We start from the raw sequence: 27147 nt of genomic DNA on the forward strand, positions 1-27147 counted from the left end.
CAGATATGCGTTGACCTATGGGATTCCTGGAGTGATCAAACTGTCAGATAACAGAATAAATCTTTCTCGTGGGCTAGGGATTAAGTCAGAGAGTGTTAGCTGCTGCGGCTTCTTATTTATTTCTGTTCTCTTAAATTGCATTTCCCTTCCCCCCATGAAGAGTGCTTGCTGCCTACAGCTGTAAATTACTGCAAACCTTTATGGTAAGTTTAGACACTGAGTCTCTTAACCTTGCAAACACCTCTTGTTTCTCTTAATGGTCTCTGAAAGCTCTCAGGAAAGAGAAAGCAAAAAGGGGGATATGATTTGATAGTAAGCGCATACCTTGGCATTGCACAACAGTGTGACCCAGTCTGAAGATCACCTAAAACACATGGGCTCGGTGTGTAACTCTTGGCCGTTTCATTGACCGGCTTCATGACCTTGGATGCAGCATTTCATCTCTGCTTTGCCCAGCTCTTCATCTGTCCCTGCTTCTCCGCAGCCTCTTGGGGCTGAGGATGGTCTGCACCCTGCAAACAGGGCTGCAGGGAGCTGAGGGCACTGCCCTCGTACATAAGCACGTGTCCTTCCCCCAAAATGGAACGTTTCCCCATTTGCTTTGGCAGGGGCTACACCTGGATATGTGGGCATCAGGCAGCATCTCTGGGATTGGGGTCGAAGATCACCATGAGAGCTATAGAGCACGGGACTGCCAGGTTAGCTCCGAAAGAGCGGATGGAGAAATACTTCGAGGGGGTTTGGTCTCTCGTGTCTGCTGAATAGCAGAAATTTTTGACGTGGTGAAATATGTTCTCCTCCCCAAAAAAAAGAAAGAAAAAAAAACAAGAAAAGAAAAGGAAAAAAAAAAAAAAACCAACTACGTAAGTGTGAAATTTGCTGTGAAATGGTTACTCCCCTGGAAAAGTTTCTACATTTCAGTGCTTAACTCCCAGTTTCAGAGGAGGCTCCTGCCCAACCCCCTGATGTTCCTCCACCTCCCCAGGGTGAGCTGCCCCGAGTCCCTGTGAATTAGCAAAGCAGCTGCCTCCAGCACGGTGTATCTGGATGCCCCTGCAGACACCCGACGGGAAGCCCGGCTGTAAGACCCTGCTCTCCCTCCGGCAGGATCCAGCCTCTCCTGCCCACCTCCCCGCAGCCCATCAGCCCAGCTGCCGGCGGTACCCACCCCGCTGCGGGCAGCCAGCCCTGCCCAGAGGATGGGGCCGGGAGCTGGGATCCTGGGAACGCTGTGTGAGTCACACCAGACACCACAAATGCAATGAAACGAGTTTGATAGCCAGGGCTAGTCAGGGGCAAAAAGATTTGCAGGAGTGCATGTCCTACAAGGGAAAAAATCTCATCGGAGCTGACACGGCACAGGCTTCACGCCGCCGCACCGTGCTGGCAGCCGTACTCCTGGCCTGCGGTGGAGGGATTGACACCAGAACCAGGCTCCGCAGGCCAAATGAGGCTGGCAGCTGGTATATCAGTGTTGAGATTGGCAGGCTGATATCAAGTCCAAATGTGGCACATTAGCTTGAAAACACCTTTGGTCTAGGCTGGGGGAAAGCAATCAGAGAGGAGAGCAGCTCATTAAACTGTGCTGCCTGCTCCTGCAACACCAGCTCTCCTCTCCCTCCCCTCAGCAATTTTCACCCGAGGAAACTTTGTTTGCATACGAAGCAACGTTTCTCGAGTCGCCTCCAATCCTATTTGCACCGGCCGGTGGTGTTCGGGGCCAGCTCTCCTTCCTCCCTACGCCAGACGTGCTCACAGCCAGATGCGATTGCATGAAAAAGAGGCAGAAAGGGAGACCGAGGGAGGCAGGGACTGGCGCACAGATGGATGACGGTACAGGTTTACGTAGGCAAAAATCTCTTGCGACTTTCTAATCCTACAACTTTCTGAATCCCACCCCAACAGCCCCCCATCCACGCGCTCACCAGGACCTCAGTGAATTCCCAGGGACCTGCAGAGCCACCAGCATCCTCAGGGCCGAGCTTGGGGACAGCCTTCCCCTTCCCACTCCCTTCCCAGCCTTTCCCGCAGCCACTCCAGCCTACCTGCTGTGATCTAGACACTTCTCGCTGTAAAGCTAGTCCTGGCAAAAAAAAAAACCAACAGGCTATGAGACCTAGTTCCCAGTCAGACATTTCTAATGAGTTTTGATTTTATAAAAACAAAAAACCCGGAGACGCCGAGTCAGCCGATCCCTCTTCAAACCGCATTAAGTGTCCCACAGAGCAGGGAGAGACGAACTGCTCCATATTCCCTTTTATTTTTTAAACCCCATCCATTTAAGAATGGTGAAAGCTTGATCAACAGGCAGCGCCGGTGTGGGCTGCCCGAGGTGCTCGCGTGCTGTTTCATTAGAGGATGATTGCTCTGCCGGCAGCCTGCCGCCACGAGCCCACACTGCGATCGGCGGGGGACGAGCAGCCAAGTTCAAAGCCAGCCCTCCGAACCCACCCGCTGCTGCGCCGCGGCAGGGCTCGAGCCCGGGGAGGGGGGGTTCGAGGTCTATGGAGCAAAGTAGACAGCCCATCGGGTGCCGGGGAGATGGCGCTGCCTTTCATGTCCCAAATCAGAAAACAAAACAGCGCTGGCACCCCCGGGGGAGCGGTGGGAAGCTTCCACTCGAACGGCAGCGAAAAAGTTTCAGGGCTCGGTGCGAGGAAGAGAAAAATCAGTGCGAATGGCAGCTGAGCGGCGGGGGGACGGCGGTGGGGGGGCTGGTGTGGAGGTGGGGACGTGGGCTCGGCTGGCCGATGGACGGGGTGTTTTTCTGCACCTCCCACCCCACCACAGGGTAAAACGTGCTGGAGCCCCCCCAGCGTTCAGCCAAAATCCCACTGCTGCAGGCAACACCTCCCCGAAGTCACCTAAATACGCAATTGCCGTGGGCACCGCTCCTTTGGGCTGCATTGATTTTTCAGCAACAACCTCTAGGCTCCCAGCAGACCACGTTCCTGCGTCCCAGGGACGGTTGCACCCTGCTGCTGACCTGGCTGCAGCCCCTGTGCATCCCTGCGGGGATGCTTCGGGACCTCATTTTCCAAAGCCCTTGGTAGTTTTGGGTGCATTCATCTCTCTCTGCTCCCAAGAGAGGCCCGAAGTTCAGACACGGCTGAGTGCCTCCTCTTTAGAAATCTGGCAGCTTTGCCAACCGGCTGAGCCCTTTTTAATGAGCAGCAACAGCATCTCAGGCGCCCCGAGCAAGTCCTACATTGCTAAGCACTGTGCTGTCCTTGGCCAAGAGCTCCGTCGGAGCAGGGAAGGGCAGGAGGACAGCAGGATCGTTGTCCCCAGGGTGACAGTGAGCGATGGGAGATGCTCTGCCCGGTACGAGGGACTGCCCTGAGCCCTTCCCCAGTGATGCCACACACAGGGGAGCAGCCCACCGACTCCAGCTCAGACAAGGTCATCCCAGTTTTAGGAAGGGAGAGGCAAAGTGCTGAGAGATCTTGTCCTGAAAGTCCCCCAAACAACCACTGACAAAACCAAGCAGCCGACCCAGATCCCCTCTGCTCTTGCCTTACCTGAGGGACCGCCCGCCAGCCCGCCAGCAAACGGGCAATTTTTAAATCCACCAGCACCACCAAAACGGTCTCTTTGGGACTGAAAGTCTTCCCATGACCTTCTTCACCTCCTGGGACTGGATAGAAAAAAGTCACTTGTCCATTGACCCCAAAGTGCAGAGGGTCTGGCACATGGAGACATGGATCCAGCACAAGGAGATGTGGGTCCAGCACACGGAGATGTGACTCCAGCAACCAGTAACGTGGAAGGGCAGATTGAGCACCCATCGTTGGCCATCGGAGATTTCCTATTGACTCAAAGGGCTTCAGGCTGCTCAGGGAGGGGAGGATCAATTATCCGCTGCCGTTAATCTGCAGGGACATCCGAGACCACAGATAAATCAGAGATAAAAGCTGTTCTACTTCTTCCAGCGGGAACACCTTCCCTGTCCTGTAAACCTCAAAGACACGACAGTAAGAGGAAAGTTAAATTATTTGTTTTTCAAAACCGCGTCCTGAGAAAATCTCAAATTTTCTAGCCAGAGGAAAATTCTTTTGGCAGCCTGAGCCCCCGTAAGCTGTTTGGGAGTTCATTTTAGTCGACTGAGTGTGCTAACACATCTGTGATTAGACACTTACTCTACAGATTTTTTTGTTAGCCTCCCTATTTGAAATTCTCCCTAAACTTCCCAAGCAGGATTTTCTTGTCCAACCATTTGTATTTTATATCCGCGCTGAAATACTGCTTTATAAATAGCAAGAGCTTTATCTTGACTCTAACCAGCAACCTCAACTTAAAGCTAAATGCATAATTTACTGCAAATTAAACTTAATGGGACTGGAATAATTATGTTGACTTTTGGAAGTACTTAAGGATAAATACATGATTAGATATTTTGCACGCCATGAGGAAATATTTATTTCGAAATACAAATTCTTCCCATTGAACCTTTTGATGGAACATTTAGAGGTGACACTATCAGCATATAGATTACAGTACCATTAAGGCTACTTAAATAAATTACCCTGCTGCATTTGCAGCACTGGAGAGATGGGAAGTCTCCGGCGAAGTGTGGAGTCTGTGCCGCCAGTTCGTCGCATTGGCACGGGGAGCTCTGCACAGCCCTGGACGGGGCTCTTCAGCCTCCGCTCCCCGAGCCCATCGGAGAAGAGGTGTCGCAGGCGTCCCTGCAGAGCTGGGCTGTCCGTGGGAACAAGGTCATCCCACAAGGTAATCCCACCCAGGGACCCTCCACGCACTTCTTTCCAAAAAATGAACCAAGCAACATTGGTACTAACTCATATTTTCTCTCCAAGGGATTTGTTTTTTATGGAAGTGGCCCAATTTTAGAGTTGGTTTTCTTTTTTCTTCTACTGCAAGTCAAAAACTTAGGGAAATTTCAGCAGGAGGAGAATTTGCAAGATCCTTATCAGCAGTTCATGCTATAAAACCAATCATGACCACAAATTGCTCCTGCTTTTGGCTTGTGTTTCAAGCTCCGGCTGCTCTTAGCTGCCAAAGAGGTGAGCAAGGCATTTCCAGCAAATCACTTTTCCAATGGGAAATCCCAGCTCGCTGCTGTGTGGGGTTAAGGCAGCCCCATGTTAACAACCAAAACAGTGGGTAGGGGGAAACATGAAGGCAAAATGTCTCACCCTCCTCCTCCTCCTCGTCCTCCTGCTCCTCCAGGCTCTGGTTCCCGCAGCCGCTGTTCAGCAAAGACATAAATCCCCTGCCTGGACCAGGCTGCTGCCGGCATCGCACCCTGCTCCTACGGGACATCAGGCACCGCCCTGGGCTTAAAACAGAAATGATAGAGTGTGGGGGCTCTTTTTTCTTTTAATAATGTTAGCAGAAGAGCCCTTTCCTTTTGCTTTTCCTGGGGGGCTCACCATCACAGCAAGAGGGAAGCCCCATGAGCAGCCCAGGTGAAACACTGGCTGGTTTGGGGCTTTCCTGGATTTCAGGATCATGCTCCGGATGGACCCGGGAACTCTCCGTCTCCACACACACCCACAGGGCCAAGGGCTGAGAATAACCAGGCTGTAACAAAAGTGAAACCCAGTGATATCTGCACAGGACGGACTGAGTTATGGAGCTGAAACATGGTACGTGTTGGATAGGGGGGTTAGCGTGGTGTCCCGGCTCACCCATCTGGACCGCTCCAGCTCCCAGTTTCGGAGGTGAGCTCTGGTGCTGCTGCTGCTGGGAGCACAGAAGTAAGGAATAAATTGGGGTTACAACTTCTTACACACGGGCCCTATGTCAGCAGGAGCCAACACGCAGCCTGAGGAGCAACCCAGCGCCCAGCATGCAGAGGGCACCCCCCATCCGCCCACTCGTCCCCAGGGCCACATTTCGGTGCCGTTGGGACCAACCGCTCATGACCCATCCGGGTTGTTGGGCTCATTTGCAAAGCAAGGATGGACGGCTGGCCCGGGCACATGGCTCTGCCCCTGGGGACGGGAGTGTGACATGTTTGTCCCCATTCTGGCCTCATCAGCCAGGCTTGGGAAGCACTGATGCTCGGCAAGGTCTTGGGGGGCTGGGGATCAGAGAGGGAATGGGGATGATCTGCCCAGCCTGAGCCACGGACAGCACTTGGCCTTGTAGATACATCACAGGCAATAAATGGGCCACTGTAACTACCTGAATTTAGGTTTTGCTCTAATGAATTAATCTGCTAAGGTTAATCTGGAGGGTTTAGCACACCCTTTCCCCAGCTCTCCTTTCGCCCTCACCCTTGACTCAAGGCAACTTTTAAAATGCCACATAAAAAGGAACAAGCCAAAACCTGAGAGAGTGACCTGCCACGAGCTGCTGAGAGGGGCAGGGGTGGAGAGCCCCAGGTAGGGCCCCCGCGCCGGGAAGGGACCCACTTTGCCTGAAGCACTGAAGGAGAAGAGGGAAAAGGCAGCCCTTGCTCTGCCCACGACTCCTTCGGTGACCTTGGTCATGTCCCTTGATAACTGCGTGGCTCCAGCCATTGAGATGGGTGGATGAGATCTGGGTACCATCCTGACAACACTCGCCATGTCCTAAAAACATGCTTGACTTGCAGGCTCTCCAGGGGCTCTGCCTGAGGACAGACCCTCATGAGCCAAAGACTCAAAGGTGGGATCTTAAGCTCATTTTTCCTGCAGTCTTTGACACACAGGTACATGCGTCACCAATGGTGCCACCACCACCTTGAGCCTCGAGGACAGGAGCGCTGGCGCAAGGACCAACCTCCCTGCACACCCCGCTACTTGCTGCCCCAGAGAGGAGGAAGGAGGGGAACGTGGGTTGCTCCTGCCCCAGGAAGACCAGCACCTTTCTCCATCCCATGATTTCGTCGGACATCGTGCGCTCCAGCTGGGTCTTTTCACAGCAGTAGCTGCTGTGGGAAACAGGGCCATATCCAGTGATACGGCATGGGGAACACCAACGGGCGTTTGTATGGGGCAGGATGGTCATGGTGGGGTTGGCAAGGACAGAGCAGAGCATCCACTGGGAACACCAACCCCTCCAGGCAGGAGGACGAGGGTCGATGGGGACAGAGGTCCCACCTGCCACCTCTGCAGCTACTGCTGGACACCAGCCGGGGGCCAGAGCTGGGCTCCTCCAGCACATCCAGCGCTGTCTGTCAGCCCGGATTAGGGAATGAGCCCGTGAACGGAACAAGAATATCCAGGTCACCTCCAACAATACCATGACATTGGCTTTGGGAAATTATTACCAGCTCTACTGGGGCTTGTGTGCTGCAGATAACAGCACAGAGGCATGGAGTTGGCGAATAATTCCCAAGGGCCAAAAGTTGGGCATTGGACGGCACGTTTGGATTAGTTATTGAAATGCAAAGTGCTCCTTTTAAGTGGCTCTAATCCATCCACGCCTGGTGGAGAGCAGCAGCCAGACCCGGGCGCCTGTGGCTGTGCCAAGGCACTCTCAGCTCTGCAGACCAGGACAAGAGGAGTTTCGCTCCATCCCATCCCCATCCCTGGGCTACCCCCACCACGTCACTCACCAGGACACGCTGATGAACCGGAGCTGAGACAGGAGGGACATCTCCATGAGACATCTCCATGGGACAGGGACCCAAACTCCTGGTCCTGCCCTGGCTCTGCAGGACCGTGCCAGTTACCTGTTGGCTCTCCTGGGCTGTCCATGCCTCTTAAAGATGTTGCAGGGATGAAGCAAGGAAGGAGTGTGATGCCACCCACCTCTCCAAGCTCCCGGGGCCTCAGAGAGCCACCAAACCCGATCACCAACACCCTTGTCCCCACAGGAACAGCTCCTTTTTTTACCTTAATGGGGCATAGCAGAGAAGGGGCAATTCCTTGTCCCCGGTGGGAGCAGGGCCCCAGGGAGCAGCTGCTGTTTCTCTCTTCATTACGGACCAGCCGATGGAATGATGGCTTTCATAAAACTGGGGGGAAAAGGTTTTTTCATCATTAGCAGCCAGTGACAGCGAGTGCCCAACGAGCTGTGGCTGAAATACAGCTTGGGAAGAGTGAGGCTCCAGCTCCGGTGGGGAGGAGACTGCAGGGAGGAAGGTGACCAGGCACCGAAGAAATCAAAAGCAACTCTGGATGGACAAGCCACCAAGGTGGTGGCCAGCCCGGCTGTGCGCCCTGGGGCTGGGCTGTTTGCTGCAGGCGAGCCGGGGAAGGCGGACGCTCGGCGCCGCGCAGCAATAACCTTGCAGAAGGCTGTCTTTCCCTCATTTTTTAGAGATGCCAATTTATCAGATCCTTTCCAGTTTGGTTTGGTTTCAGGGTTGGTTTCTTTGCACACAGTCACCACCATGGATAGCAAGTGGAAAGAGAAAGAACATTGCTGATGGCTTGGGGGCTACAGCTTTGCTGGGAAGCCGCTCCAGCACAGAGCCCCTCCCTGAGCAGGGGCTGATGTCCCCAAACAGCCCCAAAACCCCCCCAAACCAGGGAACAGGGCACTGGAGGTTGCAGGGCTGGAGGGGCCAGCCCAGCTCGTGTCCCCTGGCACCCGCGGCACTGCCACTGCTCGAGGCGCTGCCCTGCTCTCCAGGACAGCACCGTGGGGCTTGGGGACAATGAGCTCACCCCCAGGGACACCCCGGCCAAGGGCTGACCCCACAGCCCAGAGGCCACATGCACACCCAGAGCCCTTCCCAAGTGCAGTTCTTGATTTTAATTTGCATTATCCCCCTTTTTATTATTTATTGGTAAAATGTAATTACTGCATCCTTCACGAACCTTAATTAAAGATGAAAACCAGTCCTGACAAGTCAATTAGATTTTTTTTTTCCTTGGTCTCCATTAAATTAAGACTCAAGTGTTATTGGAAGTGTTTAATATCACAACACATTTAACTGAAGGCTGCTTTGTAATAAATAAATCACTGAAGACAATGCAGGAGCTTTCTTCTGCTGAAGGCTTTTCTTACAACAGGATTTCATTTTCCAGCTGGGAAACGCACTGAGAGAGTTTCTTCTTTCTTCCTCCGTAACACCTTTTCCAGCAATGGAAAACTTCCATCCGAAGTGCCGCATGAAGTTGTGAGCATCCAGGTTGGCTGGCAGGTCTTGCCCAGTCCAAGATCTCACCGTGCTGTTATTAGGAAGAAACCCGGAGCAAAGCTCTGCAAGCACAAGGCAACCCCATCTTCCTCTGCGTGGTGATGGGCGACCACGGTTCCTCTGTGCCACGAAGGTTTTGCAGTCCTGGAATTTGGCCCTGCAAATGTGCTCCCCCAAAATACCCTTGAAAAGGAAGATACGGCTGACACAGAGGCGTACAAGCTGCCTGGTGGGTACCTGCATCAGGGCTCCCTACATCACAGCTCCCCGGCCAGAGCCAGCGAAAGAAATCCAGAGGACATCACAAATTTGGAACATTTATTTATGCAACTGATTTTCTTAAAAGGAAAGAAAGCCAAAAATAATAATAATAATAATAATAATTAAAAAAAAAAACCAGTTAACAACAGCTGGATGTGCGTGGTACAATCCACATCAGACGTGTCCCTCCTTCGCCATCCCTCCCTCGGTCCCACCGCATCGTCCTCCCCCGTGGTGGAGCCGCCCCGTGGTACCAGTCCCTTTGGCAGCAGCTCTTGGATGCTGCCAGCTTTCAGGGTCACTTTTTCTGCATATAGACAAAATCGTTCCAATTTGGTGTTTTTCTTGGGTTTTAATTTTTTTCTTTTTTTTGTTGTTGTTTTGGTTTTATTAAAAAAAAAAAAAAGCACCACTCCAATCTGTAATACCAATAAACATTATCCATCTTAAGAACAGTATTTATATTTTTATATATATATTTCTATATATATATTTCTATGTACAGGATGTCCTTGCCTCATGTCATCTCCGTAGGAGTTGGAGATCAGTTGGTTTTTATAGCACTTTGATTTCAAAGTCTGCCCTTCACAAGAGATGCCCTAAAAACCCAGAGACATCCAGCAAGGAGATATCAAAAAAAAAAATCTCACTTTTAAAACATATCTACAACTCCTCCAGTCTCTGTTGTCTCTTTAGGATTAAATGGGGTTTCCATTTTCCTTTTTTTCTTCTTTCTGGCAACACTTTACCTGCAAAGCACTGCAGGATGCTCCCTCCCCTTGGACCAGAGGGAAGATGCAGGTGGCCCAGGCTCCCGTAAGGTCTGGGATGAAGGAGCAGCATCCCTCCAGCCCCCAGGCTCCGGGGCTGAACAGCGCCAACATCATCCCATTCCCAAGAATTGCAGAGGTTCAGCTCGGCCATTTTCGTACAAAACCAAACAATTTCTGCACCCTGGGACCTCTCTGCACCCACCATACAGCGCTTTCCCTGCAGCGCCCTAGGATAGCACGGACACGTCTACAGAGAGATGGGGATTGGGAAAAGGACACTAATTTATTCCAAGTCAAGGCTTGCGATGCAAGTACTGGTGTTACCAGGTACTGGTGTAACTGGACCGTTTTGCAGGCTCTGGTGGGGTAAAAAGACTATTTGGTCACGAGACAGCATGGGCACACGGCAGGGTTAGACAGCAGGGATGGAAAGAAGGGGAATAATGTTGTATAGCCCTTGGAATAAGTTATTGTCAGGCCGGGTGAATTATTCAGCAAGCACGTGGGAAAGCCAAGTGTCTGGGCAAAACCTCCCGATGCTGCTGAAATCCCCATCACCACCCCCGGGCATTTGCAAGGCAGCGGTGGGACATCCTCCAAGGTGGAAAGAGGGCAGAGATTTATCTTGTTGCTCTCCTCCACCCTTGGAACGTGGATGGAAATATCTCCCGGGTTTGCTCATCCCGGGTGCAGCCGTTTTGGCTCTGCAGCCTTCGTGCTGCAGCTCGGTCCAGCCAAATGGCGTCTTCCAAAGCTTTCAGTCATGGTATGGATGTGAATGCAACTCCCCGGGGAGAGGGATCCCCAGCCTCCAGGCAGGCAGAGCACGGGGCTGAAGGATGGGGGAGCATGGAGGATGGGGGAGCATGGAGGATGAGGCAGGGGATGAAGGATGGGGTTGCCCACATGCAACCTCCAACACATGGAGGACAGTTTCTCATCTGCTCTGCTCCATCCCCCTAAAAATGACTGTGAAGGGTTCTGCCTGGCCCTCAAGACAGAAGCAACCTCCCCTCGGTTCCTCGAGTCTCCAAGGCAGACCCCAGACCTGCATCCTTCTGGTTGCACCTTCTTGAGGCCATTTGCAGGGAGAGAAAACCCTGCCCACAGCTTTATTACAACCAGGCTGTAAGCAGAAACCCCTGTAATTATCACAATATCAGACAGAAAAAGTGACATCTCACACCCGTCTGCAGCAGGATGAAGCCAAAAAAGTATCAGGTACCTTCAATTACCGGCCCCGTACGCTTGTCCCCGGGTGGTATCGGGGGCGTGGGGACATCCCCGTGCCCAGCCTCGAAGCACTGCCACGGCTCAGGGCTTCAGCACAGCTCACCCCACGCCAACGCCATCACCAAAACCGACCATCCCGCTTCGCCAACCCCAGCAAAAGCCAAGCAGCATCGATAGGCAACTGCCTGGGGGTGGCATCCAGGAGGCATACGGGATGGACCCAAATTTTGAGGATTTTGTTTCTGGGCACCGAAGGTGTCTCATGTGCAGCGATTCACAAGGGAAGAGTTAAAAATGGACCCGTGGGCTGGTGCTTTTGGGACAGCCCCGGAGGAATTCATTGCTACAGATGGAGAAGATGGTGCAGAGACGCAGGGGAACCATCACTTGATGCAGGGGAACCATCGCTTGAAAAGCTTTGCAAAGGCGCCAGGAGGGGTCCAGGTCGGTCTCCGGTCAGTCGGACATTGCATGCCCAGTGCCCCCCGCGCCGCAGTGTGAGCCCGGGCAGCCGCCGAGCCCCGACCCCCCACCTCCCGTCCCTTGTCCCCGCTCTGTCCAGGGCTGGATACACAAAGGGTTGCAACTCACAGAACTAAAAAAAGCGAAGATCAAACTCATGGTGCGAACAGGCAGAAACTCAAGAGCTCCTCTCAGGGCCTTTGCTCCAGCTCAGAGCGTGTCCCCACCAAGGGCAAAACCTGCCGGCAGCCGTCTGGGCTCCTCGGAAAAGCAGCTTCAATTCCACGCACAATTAAAAAAGCAACGTCTCTTCTCCAAATATCCATCCTTCCCTGCTGGGAAACGGTCTCAGCTCCTTCTGTCCTCCTCCTCCCCTCCCTGGCCTCCTCTCCAGCTGCTTTAGAGATGCCCAGGCAGCGCCGCGGGGCCGCATCCTGCGCACGCTGACCCCACGACCGTGACTCAAAGCGATGCAGGGACGGGACGAGTTGTGGCATCCGACCCGCAGCCGCTCAGACACGCTCGGGGCGGGAAGGAAAGATGAAGAGCGGAGGATGAAGATGGGGAGCAGCCGACACGTCCCAACGTCCTTTCATTTTTCTTGATCCGATGGGTTTTCACGTTGGGTCCTTTGCTGTTTTCCCTCCTCACCTTCAGCACTAACACAACGTCCAAGTGCGAAACGCACGGTTGGCACGACCCCTGCGCAAGCCCTTGCCACCCCTTCTCCTGGCGAGGTGCTATCTCGTCTCCAGGGACTCCAGATATTCCAGTGCTATGTCGTAGCAGAAATGATACTGCTCCTGTTCAGAGAGAGAAAAGAGGGCGTTATGATCCCGAGTAAGCTATTTCCCAAAGCTGTCCCTTTTGAAGGCAAAATAAGTTTCAGCAGCCCTACGGAAAAGCCTGGGAGGAGCTCTATGGGACGAACACGTGCGTCACCCCACGCCGGGGGCTGTGTCCCTCTCCTGTCCCCCGTGACAGTCCTGCTGAAGCAAGAGCCAGGAGAAACTCTGCTTTCAGCAAACGACACCCATTGCTGGGGAAGGGGGATGAACCATCCTCCGGATCCAAAGGCACCGCACGTGCCGAATTTCCTGTATTTTAGGGGCACGCGGCACCTTCGCCTCCCCCAAAGTACGGTAAAGGACTGCGACATCCCCTTACCGCGAAAATATGGTTTATTCACTACACCAGCGTACAAACCAGGCAGCACCAGTGCAGGGCTCCGCCGACCAGCCTCATCCATGTCCAACCTCCCCCCCCAGTGACTGACATGTGTCAATCAGATGGTGGCAGAGCTGTGGGAACGACGGGGTCCGGGGTCAGATGGGTCCGAAATAAAACCATGGGGATGAAATCGAGGAGAGTTTTCACTTTTGAGTTCAGCAGAGGCTGCAAATGGGGAGCGTGCCCAGGCAAGCATCCATGGTCTGGGTGCGGGATTACTGGAGACACCCTGCCCCGGCTGCCAGGACGTTTCTCATCACAAATTCTCCTGCTGTGGATAAAAAAAATGCTATTTTCCATCCCTGGCAGGGATTTGGTCTGGGCGTTCACTTGGTTTGAAGGGAGAGGTGCAAAGGGAAGTCCCAGGAGCTTTCCCTTCCAAAAATCCAAATTTTCCAAGGGAAACACCAAACAAATGAGCATTTTGGTGCTCAAAGTCTGACCTGCCTGCGACAGCCGGGCCAGAGCCAAGGGTTGCAAGTGGGAAAGCTCCTCTCCGAGCCCACGGCAGGACCGGGCTCACTCTCCCATCCTTTCCCTTTCCCAAGACAGCTACGGACAGTGTCAGCATCTTCCCACCCATCGCTCCCCCGCCAGCTGGCTCCCCAGCTGCACGAAGGGAAAGCCCAGCATGGGTGGCTCCTGGTTTTATAGTAAAAATCACTGAAATTGGGCTTATAAAGGCAGTCGCATCCATCCTTGTCCTCCTTTACGTGACCTGTCCTCGTGCTCTCCTGTCCTCGTACAACTCACAGCACAGAAAACTACAGGGGAGCTCGGACCTTGGAAGTGCCCATCCCCATGAGACGTTGCTCCTTCAGGCATCCAAGAAGCAAAACCAGCCAGAGCGGCGAAAAAAAAAAACCCAAAAATAAGGTTTCTGATGCTGCTGCAAGTGCTGGGACATCACGTGGGAGCATTCTGGGTACAACAGCAGGGAGAGAAAGGGGAGAGCTCATCTCCCGAAATCCTCGGCAGCAGCACGGAGATTGCAGCTTGAGCACCGGCACGACAATCCTGTTATCTCCCACGCGGGTGGGCGGCTGCTCGGGGACCCCAGGTGGGAGTGGGCAGCGGGGGAGAAGGGCTTCAAAGCGAGGAGGCTGCGACAGCTTAGATTAAAAGCACATAATGCTTTTTGGATTAAGAAAAGGGATTGTTTCCATTTATCATCATATAAAAATAAACCCCACAGGCAAACAGAGGGGGAAGATACACGGGCAGCAGGAAACTGCTACGCGCCGGCTGCTCTCCGTTGGGCTGCGGCTCTTTACACCAGACGAGGATCCGGCCTCCCAGTGACTCCAGTAGATTGGGAGTCCCAGAATAGACGGTTCAGGTTCATTTGAGGCTGGAGGATGCTTGTGCCCTGATGTGAAATGTTGCCTTTTTTTAATACCTTTGCAATTTAGCCCAATGGGTCTGGTGGCTTCATGCTTGTCACATCATCTTTCCATTATCTGCATCCCTCCCACTGCTCCCCTCTCCCCTCCCCTCCCCTTCTCCTCCACTTCAATTCCTAATGCAAATCACATCCTCTCCTCAAAACCATTTCATTTTGCAACTTAGGGATTTTATAATCTAAACAGGGTAAACATTTCCGGCTGACTTGCTTTTAAAACATCACTACGCACCCAGATTCCTCCCCCACGGGGACAGACACGCGCTTGCTCCATCCCCTGTCCTGTTATCGAGGGCCTGAAATAGGGCACGGGCTTTTCGCCCTGACCCGCTGCCACCTCCAGCCTCCTCGTCATGAAACGTGGCTCCATCGCTGCCCCCAGCAGCTTGTCCACCAATGAATTTCACTCAAAACGCAGTTCCCTTTTATATTTCCAACAGGAATTTGTCTGACTCCACCTCGGAGCTGCTCCCGGTGCCGCAAACCCTCCGAAGAACTGCAATTACATCCCGTGAATTAATGTGAACCTGCCTTATTACTCCTGGGAAGGATTTCCGACAAGCCCAGCGCCGACGCCAAGGGCATGTCGGCACGGCGAGATGAAGGCAAGCCCAAGGCTACTTTCAAGACCTGCCTTGCCTCCCCGCCCGCCCCAGCCCGCAGCACAGTGCTGGCACGCTCACCGAGACATGCTCCGCATGAGGATACCAATAATGTAATCAGGATTTGGGATGAGAAAGGAGGTGTTTTGGGAGGTGAGCATCCCCCAGCACCTCTCCTCCCTGCTGGAGGGATGCGTGGGGACCAGCGGCTGGGGCGGACGCCGGCGGTGTCTGGTGCTTACCAAGGTCTCTACCATATTTGGCTTGTAGTTGCGGAGGGTCTTTGCAGCATAGAAAACATCTGCCATGTTGTGACACTTGATCATCTCCAGGATCATGGTGGAGGCACAGAAGGTGCCGCTCCGGCCGCCTCCATTCCTGGTGGGAGAAACATACGTGTCGGTGGTGAGAAGATGGCTTTAACGCATCTTTCTGCTCCCTCTAATTGCCCCTTTCTCTATCCATCCCTGCATCCCAGGAGATGTCCCGGAGCAGGGGCTCATAGCCCAGAGTCCTCCCGAACTGGAGGACCTGAACCAGACCCACGTGGTGGCAGGAGCTGTGATCCTGCCCTCCGGTCCTCACAAGAGCCACAACAGAGCAGGAAAACACCTTTTTGGACCTTCGAGGCTGGATCCTGGACATCTGGGCTCAGCTTCCAGCCCTGCCATGGACCGACTCCTCGTGTGACCTTGGGCAAGCCACCGTGGCCCTCTACCACCCTCTTCCCATCCGCAGGGTGACCCTGGGCTGATGACCTGTTGGGTGGTGCTGGCTGGAGGAACCGTCTCACGTTCCACCCAGCGCACAGCTCGCTGGCTACCTCCCCCCAGCCTGGGCTGAAGCCATCCCACACCACCACGTCTGATCCCTGGCAGCAAAGGGAACCGGGGAGAGGAAGAGAGAACATGATGCCAGTGTTTTACAAAGCATGTTCTCAAATTATCCTTCGGCTAATGAAGACGGACGAGGCTGTAATTAATTTTTGATTAAAGGCTCGCCTGCTGTCTCTACCAATCTGCGAACGTGCCAGGTCCCATCCGAGGAGAGCACGCATGGGTGTTTGTGTGAGCCAAACCCAGCTGGGAGGAGGGGGATGGAGAGCACGTCCACCTCGATGAGAAGCAAGCGGTGGGAGCTGCACAGCTCCTGCCACGTCCCTTTGGAGCCTGTTACAGGCACGGGATGTGGTGACAGGGCTGGGATCTCTGCCGAGCCCCGCCGCAAGGCAGGGGACCGGCGTGAACGGCAGGGTTGCTGCTAGCGGGTGTCACTCCCGCTGAGCACCCAGCTCGTGGAAGAGGTTTGACGTGGTGACCACAAGGTGCCTCACCCAAAACTCATGTTGTGGGAGTGGTAGCACCACCTGGGGACAAATTCACCCCCGTGAGGGCTTTTTAGAGGATTTCCAGGCAGAACTGTGGACACGTGAGCTGCTGGCATCTCCCCCCACGCCAGAGCCTGCTCGTCTCCAGCTGACACTCACAAGCAGTGCACCACGGTCCTGCCATCGCCGCTTTCCTTCTGCCACCTCTCCACTTGGGCCAGGAGGTGCAGGAAGGACTTCTTGGAGTCCGGGGTGTCTCGATATGCCGACCACCGCAGGTACTGGAAATGCCGGACCATCAGGTGCCCCTCCTGCAACTAGAAAAGCAAACCTCATCAGCTTGAGCCCATGGGCTGCCCTCATTTGCCTCCACTGGAGGTTTGATGGAGGGCAAGAGGGGTTTGCCACACGTTAATAGCAGACGAAGAGAGGAAAACCTTTTCCTGGTGCTTTAAGACTGATGGTTCAGCCCTCTCCTTCGCAGCTCACACTGGTTCCACCACCCCATCCTGCCCAGGGGAAGCTCCACTGACGTGGTTTATCCTGCCTCACAGCATCTCAGGCTGTCTCTGTATCTCCCAAAATCTGTTACCAGACCCCTGAGCCTCCCCAAGGCTTCTCCATCACGTCCTTGTCTTGCATGCAGAAGATCCCACGGGATGCGTTTTTGTTGTGTTCGCTGTAAACCAGGAACCTGATGCGAAGCTGCCACCCACGGAGGCGGGGAGCAGTGGAAGTGCGCCTTAATACCCTGGTAATCTGGTTAGTTTTGAAACCTAATCTGGTTAGCAGGCTCCAGGAGGAGGATTACATCCACAAAGCTAAAAGAGGCCAGGCTTTAGCCAGGCGGATGTGCGGCTCTTGCTCAGAAGTACTAGGGGCATGAGGAGTGGGATGGGATGAAATCACGGGCCACACACTCCAGCCGCATCTCGAGGCTCGGCGGCACACGTGTTGGGAGCACACATTGGAGGAGAAAGGGGGGATCAGACGCAGATGGGGGATCCTCAGCTCTGGAGGGCTCCGTCCACCCAATTCCAGATGCCTGATGAGCGGGGCGAGCACCAGACCATCTTCAACCAGCAGGACCAAGTATTGCTGTGGCTCTGCAGGGAGCCCCAGCCCGGCGAGTGGATGTTGGGGGCATTCAGTGCCCACTCCAACCAGCACACCCCAAATGCATGGCGGCTTTTCTGAACCTTTTGGGGAGCTCCGACGTGGGTCAATGATGTTGCTGAGATGGGCTGACCTCCCCGGGCTCGAGTTTTTGCTTCCAGCTAGAAGCCAGGAAGGCAGAGAGGGAAGATGAAACAAATAAGTGGAGTTAAAACAGGAGAAAACTCCTCTGACAGCCCAACAGGGAAAGCTTTGGGATCCGTTTTGAAGCTCAGGTGAAAGCTCTGTCTGGCTCTGGAGGACTTGTGACCCCCGCAACGCCTGGCTCCCCTCCAGCCGGCAAGGCTTGGCAAGAAGCAGCTCCATGCATTTACCAGCACTCCTCCAGCGATCTGCTCCCTGGGGAAATCTCTTCTTAGATCCAGAGATTTCAATGACGCTGCATTTTAATCTAGCATAGGATATATTGTACCACCTGAGAGCAAAGCACGTTTGGTGAAGGATTTTGTGCTGACACCCAGGAAATGCCAGATGCTTCCATGGGGAGTGCAAACCAAAACCGTCTTTGTGTTAAGAGTCCAGATAATCAGGATTTTTCTCCTCCAACCCCAGCTCCCACGCTGAAGCACCCTTCCCAGCTGGGCCATCAGCCAAGCCGCACGTTCCTTTCCAAGCTCCCTAATTCCCATCTGCCTGATGACCTCCAATGGGGCATTGGTCTCAGCCTCTTGGCAGCCCCCAGGAGATTTAAAGACCCCAGGGATGCCACCTCTTCATGGCTAGCTTTTGTAGTTAAATCGGCTTTTTTTTCCGCGTACAGTTCTGCACCCACACGGGCTGTTCATCGCAGTCCCTGTCCCTTCCCAATTTCACTGCGTTTCTCTTCATTTAAAGGCAAGCTGAACCAGCCAAGCGTCAATGCAACAAGGACAACAAGTGAAAACCTGCGCGGATCTTCTCACCCTGCAGGAAAAGGGCTCTGCTGGTCCCAGGCAGCTGCTGTGTCCATACGGGGAGTCTCCATCCTGTGACACATGCGTGGCAGGGCAGAGATGGACCTCCAGGCAGGATGAGAAAGGTCTTCCTACAGAGTTATCTAAAATCCTGCAAGGAGCTGTGAACTCCAGAAAGGTTGGATGGAGCCAACAGCAATTTTACAGGCTCCTCTCTGCCAGGAGGAGAGCTGAGGCTGTATCCTCTGGAGGAGCTGGATTAAGGCTGAAGAAGACACTAGCATCTACAGTGCCATTCAGTTAGTTTATATGGAGAATTAGCTGGCCGGGCAACGATGAGCTCTAGGACTGCGTGGCCTCACTAGATGCATCATCCTGCTCTACGAAAGAAGGTCTTCACTCATATAAAGTTCTTGGTGATGCCCCAGCCCTTCCCCGATGCAGAGGCAAACAGAAGCGATCCACCCCTTGCACACAAGCTCACCCAACCCTGACCTCTGCACTGGGAGATGCCTGGGGGGCACCTAGGCACACACAAGACACGCGTGAAGCCCCCCTGACCACCCTTCGCTAGCATGGAGCCAGAGGAGAGACCCTCACCCGTGTGATGTTCTGGACTCGGAAAAGACGGGACACGATGTCCTCATCCGCCGCTCCGGAAACGTACTCCACCTCCATCGGGCCGTACTGCTGGAGCCCCGGCTCAGGCCAGTACTGCAAACAAGGCTGCGGAGAGAAGTACAGCTCACCATGACCGGGAACATGTACTGGGACACGGGGAAAGAGCATCATGCATCACAGGCAACGTCGAGTGGAATGGAGTGGTTGGCTCTGGACACCGAGAGGGGCTGCTGGCACAGGGGGTGGCCCCAAGATGGGATGCTGCTGGACCCACGATGCCGTTACTCACGCAGGACCCACAGCATGTTGCTGGATGGAGGATCCCACAGCTTGTTGAGGGATCAAAGCTGAAAGGTCAGGTCCACCCCCCGGCATCCACATAGCCCTCTCCCCACTGCACGAACGCAACAGCTCGTGCTCCTGGAGGTGGACTTCGCTGGTCTAGGAGGATGCAGGATGGACCCTGCCTCAGCCCCAGCAAGCACAGGCCTGATCCTGCACAATGATGGAGCAGGGCTTGGCTGCTCCAACTCTGCTCTCAAACCCCATCGGCTTTAGTAGCTGCTCTGCCATCAGTAGCAACAGCAACGTGGGATGACAGTCCCCCTTGCCCCATGGCCAGGACATCCTGCCAAGTCAAAGTGATCCCAGCCTGCAGCCCAGGAAAGGGCTGGGGAGCGACTCCTGCTCCCCCTCCATGTGTCCAGCACGGCACTGATGGATGGCTCGGTCCAAGGGTCACGGATGTGATTGTTTTCACACGGTGACAGCCGGGAAACCAGCATCGACACAAAATATATGATGTTTGTCACCGCACTTTAACAGGGCATTTAGCATTTCAGGTCATCTAACGGCTTGGGCCTAACTGCATGGCAAATGTGTTTGAGAAATAATTGGTTATTAATAGGGGCTATAAATCTCCAAGATCTCTAAGCCTTCTAGACTCAGAGCTATAATTTCGATATTAAAACTTCCTTCGGCAAGACGTAGTTCAAGTGAGGGATATACCCTCTAAGTCACCTTTCAGAGCTGCCTGCCGTAAAGGTTGATTTATTACCTGTTGGTCCTAAACTGGTAAACATTTAAGATCCAGCTAAATATTGTAACACAGACAACCCTGAAGAACAGATGTCCAGGGAGAGAGGCAGGGCTGAATAATGAAGAAAAATGGCAGAGTTCTCGTTGGACGGTGCCAGGGGACAGCGGCCGCTGCAGGGGACGGGGACCTGGGGGAGGATGGCACAGGAGCGGGCAGGTCCTGCGAGGCTGAAGGGCATTTCTGGACCGTGGAATGAAAGAACAGGTTGAGAGAGAGAAATAAATTCGGTTTTGCTGTCTCCTTCCCTGCCGTGGTCCACTGCAGCTGGGTTCAGCTGATAGGTGATGTTTGTGCTGCAGACGGGAGGTGCTGGATGGTCACAGTGGAGGGACAGTAAGATGGTGGCACTGCTGCAGAGCTGGGTTTTCCAAGGGGCACTTGGTCCCCGGCAGGTATCTCAGTGCACATGAGGGCAAATATGAATCAAGGTGAAAAATGCACATGGGAGCATCAGTCGCCCTCTCCTAGCTGGACCTGCCCGCTGCTCGGGCAACATAGCTGCTCTCCTCTGCAGCCACGCTTGCAGGCAAAGCCCTTCCATCCTCCAGGCTTCAACGCCTCTCCGCACACAGAAGGGAAGCCAGGCAGGTCCGTCCCATCGGGAGCAAAGCCCGCAAGGCTCGGGGCAGCCGCTGCTGCCAGCCAGGGCTCGATGCGGCAATGTGCCCAGCCCCATCCTTGCACCGGGACCAGAGAGCCTGCCCGCCCATGCCAGAGCCACCCTTGGGTGCTGGGTCTGTACCGACATGCTCTGCTCTGGACTTGCAGAGGCACAGAGAGGCAAGAGCCACCATGAGAACTCGCTTCTCACATTTTCAGTTGAAAACACCCTTCACGGCTCTGCTCAGAGCATCTCCTGAGCAGTCCACAAACAGCTACTCGCTGTCTCATGGGCCACAGACCACAGCTAAAGCCTTTGTCCTCATTCCTGTTTTCGTATGGTCACGTTTGCATGATGGACTTCAGCAAAGCCAACATACCCAGTACAATACTTGTACGAGCTCCTGGGAACGGAAGCACTGATTCCTACAGGAGCTAAATCAAAACTTTCCTTTACTGAAAAAACCACAGCATCCTGCAGAGTATAATTTAAAAGGTTGATAGAACATCACTGAGTTCCCTGGTTTGGGTTCTAAAGGTTCACTATTAAAGAAAATCAAGTGCTCTCCAGCCACTCCTCTCCCAATTTATCCTTGTGCCCAGCGTTACTCCCTCCCAGGTGCAGAATCTGGCATTTGCTCTTGTTCCATTTCATGCCATTGATGATTGCTCCATGCTCCAACCTATGTGGATCCCTCTGCAAGGCCTCTCACCTTTCAAGAGGCAACAGCCCATTTGGTACCATCAGCAAACTTGCTAATGGTGCATTCAACTCCTGCATCCAGATCACTGATGCAAACACTGAACAGAACCAGCCCTAGGACTGAGCCCTGAGGAACACCGCTGGTGACTGGTCCCCAGCCAGATGTAGCCCCATTCACTACAACCCTTGGAGCCCTGCCATCCAGCCACTTCTTCACCCACCGCACATTGTACCTGCCCATCTCACAGCTGGACAACGTGTCCAGAGGGATGCTGTGAGGGACACCATCAACAGCCTTACTAAAATCCAGAAAAACCACATCCACCCCCTTCCCTTCATCCATTAGGCAGGTGACCTTATCGTAGAAGGATATCAAATTAATTAAACAGGACTTTCCCCTTGTGAACCCATCTTGACTGTGCCTGATGATGGCATTGCTCTTTAAATGCCTTTCAGTAGCACCCACTATGATCTTCTCCATCATTTTTCCAGGTACTGAGGACAGACTAACAGCTTTGTCATTTCCTGGGTCTTCCCTCATGCCCTTCCTGTACATGGGAATAACACCAGCTAGCTTCCAGTCAGCAGGGAACTCCCCAGACTCCCAAGACCTTTGGTAAATGGTCGAGAGCGGTCCTGCCATAACATCCGCGAGCTCATCAAGTACTCTGGGATGAAGCCCATCAGGCCCCACGGACTTAGGAACATTCAGCTGACGCAACTGGTCCCTTACAATTTCACTGTCCGCAAATGGAAAGTCACTGTTCCTGCAGTCATGCTCCTCTGACTCAGAGGACTGGGTTGATAGCTTGACAAAAGGTTGAGAGAACATCATTGAGTTTCCTGGTTTGGGTTCTAAAGGTTCTATAGCAAAGAAAAGCAGAGGAACCCAGCCCAAGAAAAGGGCGAGGGTGAAGAGCACCAGTTTATTTCAATGGCAAAATATATTTAGGTGGCGTTTCACTTGTACTTCATTCTAGGGAGCGGCCACGGCGAGCCTGCTGAAAGCTGAGAGCATCCCCTGGGTACGTGGACAGGCACGACAGAAGCAGCGCTACTGAAAGCACAGGGCGGGGGTCATTCCATAGAAGAGGGTGCGGGCATTTCTGCACGGGGGAAGGTGCCCAAGGGAAAGACTTCAGGTCTGGGGCACTTCGATGCCCAGCGCTGCAGCCTTCCCCATCCCTCCCTGGGGACCAGCTCCCGGGGGCAACGGGACGCAGCACTGCCCTAGCAGGACATACCAAAGGCAAATACAGTTTGATTCACCTCTTGGCTCAAAACAGCTCTCTCCATGAAAAGAAACCAGGGCTTTTTAGCAATTTCTTCTGTCTTCCGCTTCCTGTTGCCAGGAGACGGGCGCCACGCTGTGATGTCACCGGGATGCAACACAGGCGTCACAGTGACGTTGGAGAACGTCCCAGGCAGCTGGTGCCACAGCCCTTCTTTCTGCTGACCGGCAGGGCCAAGCCTGGCTGGTCAGGGAAAGGGCCACGGCTGGAAGTTGCAGCCAAGCTGTGAAAAGACAAGTTAAAATGGATCCGCTTTCACCAGAGGCTTCCGACTCAGAGAAGTCACATTGGTGGGTGGCTTCAGCTTCTCCCGACCATCCAGGAGGTGACACGGGAGCATCTTGGGATGCTGCCACTGGACCTCTCGCAGAAGAAAATGCCCTTCAAGGTTTGCCTGATGAATCCTGGGGCTCCATCATACCGTTTTGTTTCTCGGAGATCTCTGCCAACACCAACGAGTCTTCAGCCTGCTCCTTCCTCAAGAAGCTCTGGAAGATCATCGGCAGCCATTGCTTCCAGTCAATCTGGTGGGGCGACGACGGAAACTGCGTCGTGATCACAGAAAAACTCTTCAGAAAGGAAGTGCTGGGGAGGAGGGGACCCCTGAAGATCTTTGAAACCGAGTCCATGAGAGGCTTCGTTCTCCAACTGAACCTCCACGGCTTCTGCAAAATGGAAGGGATTCCCTCATATCCGCCTCCATCAAGGAGCTGCAAGCAGTAGCAGCAGCAGGGCCTGCTCTGGGCAAGGTACGTCGGTTCCTCCGCACGTGAAAGAACCCGCGGGACATTCGGGGGGAGAGGTTCACGTTCAGATAAAATAAACCTTTACAAGGTAGATGGGGACGGGAGCAAATGGCCTGATTGTGTCTCGCGGGTCATTTCCAGGGATTCTCGACGCAGGATTTTGGGGGAGCAGAAACGCTGACCAAATGGATTTTGGTTATTCCTGCTTACTTTGAATCCGTGAAACGGAAAGATAGGCCCATCATAGTGTGCTTTTTTTGTGCTTGCTCTGTATCTGGCTGCACCAGAATTTTAAATCTTCTTGTGGCATCTGCTGAATGCCGACAAGATACATGTCAGCGTCAGCATTATTCCGACATGTCCATTCCACGCTGCGGTGCCTGACAACTAGTGGTATTTGGGTTTCTCCATCAGTTTTTAGGCTTTTGAAAACCCTACACTTCTCTGCTCCCAATTGCCGAAAACACAAGGGTGGTTATTACTTAACAAAACCCTATCCTAACATTTTATTCAGCCGAAAGTTGAGGTTTAAAAAGCCCCGGAGAGCCCTTTTTAACTGTCATGTTTGTCTTTGCTGATGCAAATGCCTAGTTATCGGATCTCTGTCTTTCTCCTTCTTGCAATGATGGCAACTAACTCCTCTCCTTTGCATTCTGTAGCTGCTCTTCTACTACAACCCCTTTTTTAAGAGAGATTACCCCGACCTCCTCAGGACGTACATGGATGGTGCTGGTGAAGGAGCCCCAGCCGCATCCCCACCGAGCCCCAAGAGGAAGGAAGATCGCCCGAGAAGACGACGACCTGATGCTCAGCCGGCGGTAGGAGCGGAGGAGGAGGAGAAGGACACCCAGACGTCTGCAGCCACCAGCTCCACACCCACCGAGCCACGGGCTGACACAGCCGCCCAGACGGGCAGTGCCGGTCCATCCCCACCAAAACGGCACCGCAGCCACGGCGCCGCCGGCATCCTGGAGGCGGCTCCTGCTCCAGCCACGGCTTCACCGCGCCATGTCACCCCCCCTGCCCCAGACAGTCCCTTCCCACCAGCCATGGGACTCCCCGCACTTCCATCTGGGCAGGCAAATTTCGCTGCTGTGCAGGTCCCCGGGGCTGGCCTGCCTCCATTCTGCGCTCCGTTGTTTGTGATGGCCATCCTGGCAGCAGCTTCTGCCATTCCCATGCCAGGGCCACCGCACGGCCAAGCTCCAACCCACCGCCAGTGCCCAACCTGCACCTGCGGACCAAACACCGCAGCCGCCGGCAACGGGGCTGGGGCTCACCGGGGGCTGGAGTAGAAAAAGCAGAGATCTTAGGTGGCGAGTAAGCGTCATAGAGGTAGAAATACATTAGTAGAGGAATAAGTAACAAGAAATTCTTTGCTGTTCTCAATAATAAATCTTTTCAAGTTGCCTTGTCCTGTCTCCACAGTCTCACAGTCACTGTCTCGACACCCGGGGTGGGGGGTTGCCTTCAGGGACGGGAAGGGTTTGGCTCCAGCCCGGGAAAGCCAAAGGCCCCAGGCACTGGCGGTGCACTCGGCAAAAGGCCAACCTGGGGCTGCTCCGGGAGCTGCACCAGCACCCAGGGCCACTCAAACCCAACCGATCCTTCAGAGCTCTTGGGGAGTCCGTGCCCCTTCCTCCCCCAGCTCAGACCAGGGGAGAGGGGCCGCGGGGCTGCAGGGAGCACACTTGGGCTTCTCCTGCCCGTCCTACATCACATCTGGGGATAACTGCAGCATCGCAGCTGGCAAAGCGATCAGTCTGTCCTACAGGAGCCACAACTTGAAGAACCTCTCCCATCAGCATTTACTAAGGCTTCCTTTAGAGGAGAGGCTTTAACCACAGCATTTAAACGAGATGCTACATCGTGATCCCCTTCCTTTCCACAGAACAGGGAATGTCGTTTTTTGGTGAGAGCAGACCTGTAACGCCGGCTGCGGAGGATGCTCCGCACTGCACAGCCATTTATGCAAAAAAATCACAGGGCTCATGAGAAATTAGATCACGAGCTCACAGGTTCACAGTAAACATGCAGCGCTACACAGCACAGTCCAATCGCAGAAAGATTCCCTGAAGTAGGTCCCAAGGTAAGAGAGCTGAGTATGTGATTCCACCTCCCAAGTTAAGCATCCCTGCACCAGAAGAAGACAACAGCCAATTCAGCCGGCACTGGGAAGCAGCAGACAAAGGTTTTTCATCTCAGGCCCTGTCCCGATGACTTTAAAATTGGTATTGCTGAATTGGTGGCTTGGGTTACGGAAACCGGAGGTCTTCAATAGCATCTGAGAGCTTTGCAGGTCTGCACAACGTCATTGAGAAGCAGATCAAAGTGGGAACACTCGTTCGAGCAAGGTTCACCGATGGAAACATTCCCGATGAAGTCATGAATGTTAAAAACACTAATCCAGAGAGGAGGATGCCACTTGTACCGAGCCAGGTGTTGAAGACTTCTGGGCTTGTAGCACGGTCTCCAGCAGAGGCCACCCAGATCATTCCTCGCTCAGGTTTTCTAGGCCAGCAGTCTCCAAAGTGGGGTGCACAAGACAATCCATCGGCATGCCGGAAGGAAATATTTGAACTTCTATTTGTTTTCATTTGATTTATATATTCTCATACAGAGATGGTACATTCTCAACAGCAAATGACTTCTTTACAATACATCGGAATGAGACGGGGAGCAACCATGAAAGTCTCTCGTACCACACGGAGATCTGCCACTTATCTCGCGGCGAAGGGCTTAAAAGAGCTGTCGAACTTAAAGGCGTTTTATTTTACAAAAAGACAAGCGTTGCAAACTTGCTGATGGCTAGGTGCTGTCAGGAGTATGCTACCTAGCAGACACTGTCCAAAAAATAAACACACTTAGGGTGCCCCTTCAAGGTGAAGGTGCCATTTGAGTGACAAGTGAGAAAGTAACTGCTTTTTGAAAGAGACTCGTGCTATGGAGAGAGCAGTTGCTAAAAACCCCAAAATGCAACACCTTCCAGTTGGTTGCAAGCACACCTGGCTGACACCGGGGAAGACGGACATTTACCAGCCAAGAAAACCCTTTGTCTAAGCAGTGGATGGATTGAAAAGCAGGTATCAGGGTTTAATAAGCGCAGCCGACGATGCACTTCTTCCATTTGCATCTACACATCTGCGTGAGGAATTTTTTTCAGCAGTGACAGTCATTAAAACCAAGTATCAAAATAAACTGGACTTAGAACCAGCCCTTCGGATGGCTGCATCACAAAGTGCTCAACCAAGATTTCCAAAACTAATGAAGCGCAAGCAATCACAGAGCCCTCACTATAAAATATTGTTGTTATTAATGGTATTTTTTTAGCAAGAGCAAAAAGGGGGCTTGTACCATTAATAGAGTAAAATAAAAAAAAGTTTTCAAATACTGTTTATCTTTATCGCCTACTTTTTTAATTTCTGCTGTCTGTGTATGTCTTATAGGGTACCTAATATATTAGTACAGAAGAACGTACACATGATTTATAAATAAATAAAAACACATAAATTGGGGGGTGTACACACAAAAATTTTTTACCGATAGGAGTGTGCCATCAGAAAACACTCTTAAATAGCAGACAGCAATGGCGAGGTGGACCTTTCCTTCCCCCGACCCTCTCCAGCAAGACCCTCAGCCACAGTCCAGCTACTGCACTGATTGTCACAGAATCATAGAATCATTTAG

At 53.3% G+C, this 27147-nt stretch overlaps 1 protein-coding gene across 2 annotated transcripts in view; it reads right to left on the bottom strand.

Moving 5' to 3' along the window:
* Positions 1-11853: 11853 nt before the first annotated feature.
* PTPRU (protein tyrosine phosphatase receptor type U) overlaps positions 11854-27147 on the bottom strand; it is a 76528-nt gene continuing 61234 nt past the window's right edge. For both annotated transcript variants that reach the window (XM_050909791.1, XM_050909792.1), the window contains 4 exons: positions 19000-19125; positions 16490-16647; positions 15246-15381; positions 11854-12572 (listed from right to left, as the gene is read on the bottom strand). In XM_050909791.1, the coding sequence (XP_050765748.1) occupies positions 12510-12572; positions 15246-15381; positions 16490-16647; positions 19000-19125 (483 nt within the window). In that variant the 3' untranslated portion in view covers positions 11854-12509. The remainder of the gene's footprint in view (positions 12573-15245; positions 15382-16489; positions 16648-18999; positions 19126-27147) is intronic.

This window comes from Gymnogyps californianus, chromosome 22, assembly GCF_018139145.2.
Source record: "Gymnogyps californianus isolate 813 chromosome 22, ASM1813914v2, whole genome shotgun sequence".
NCBI lineage: Eukaryota > Metazoa > Chordata > Aves > Accipitriformes > Cathartidae > Gymnogyps > Gymnogyps californianus.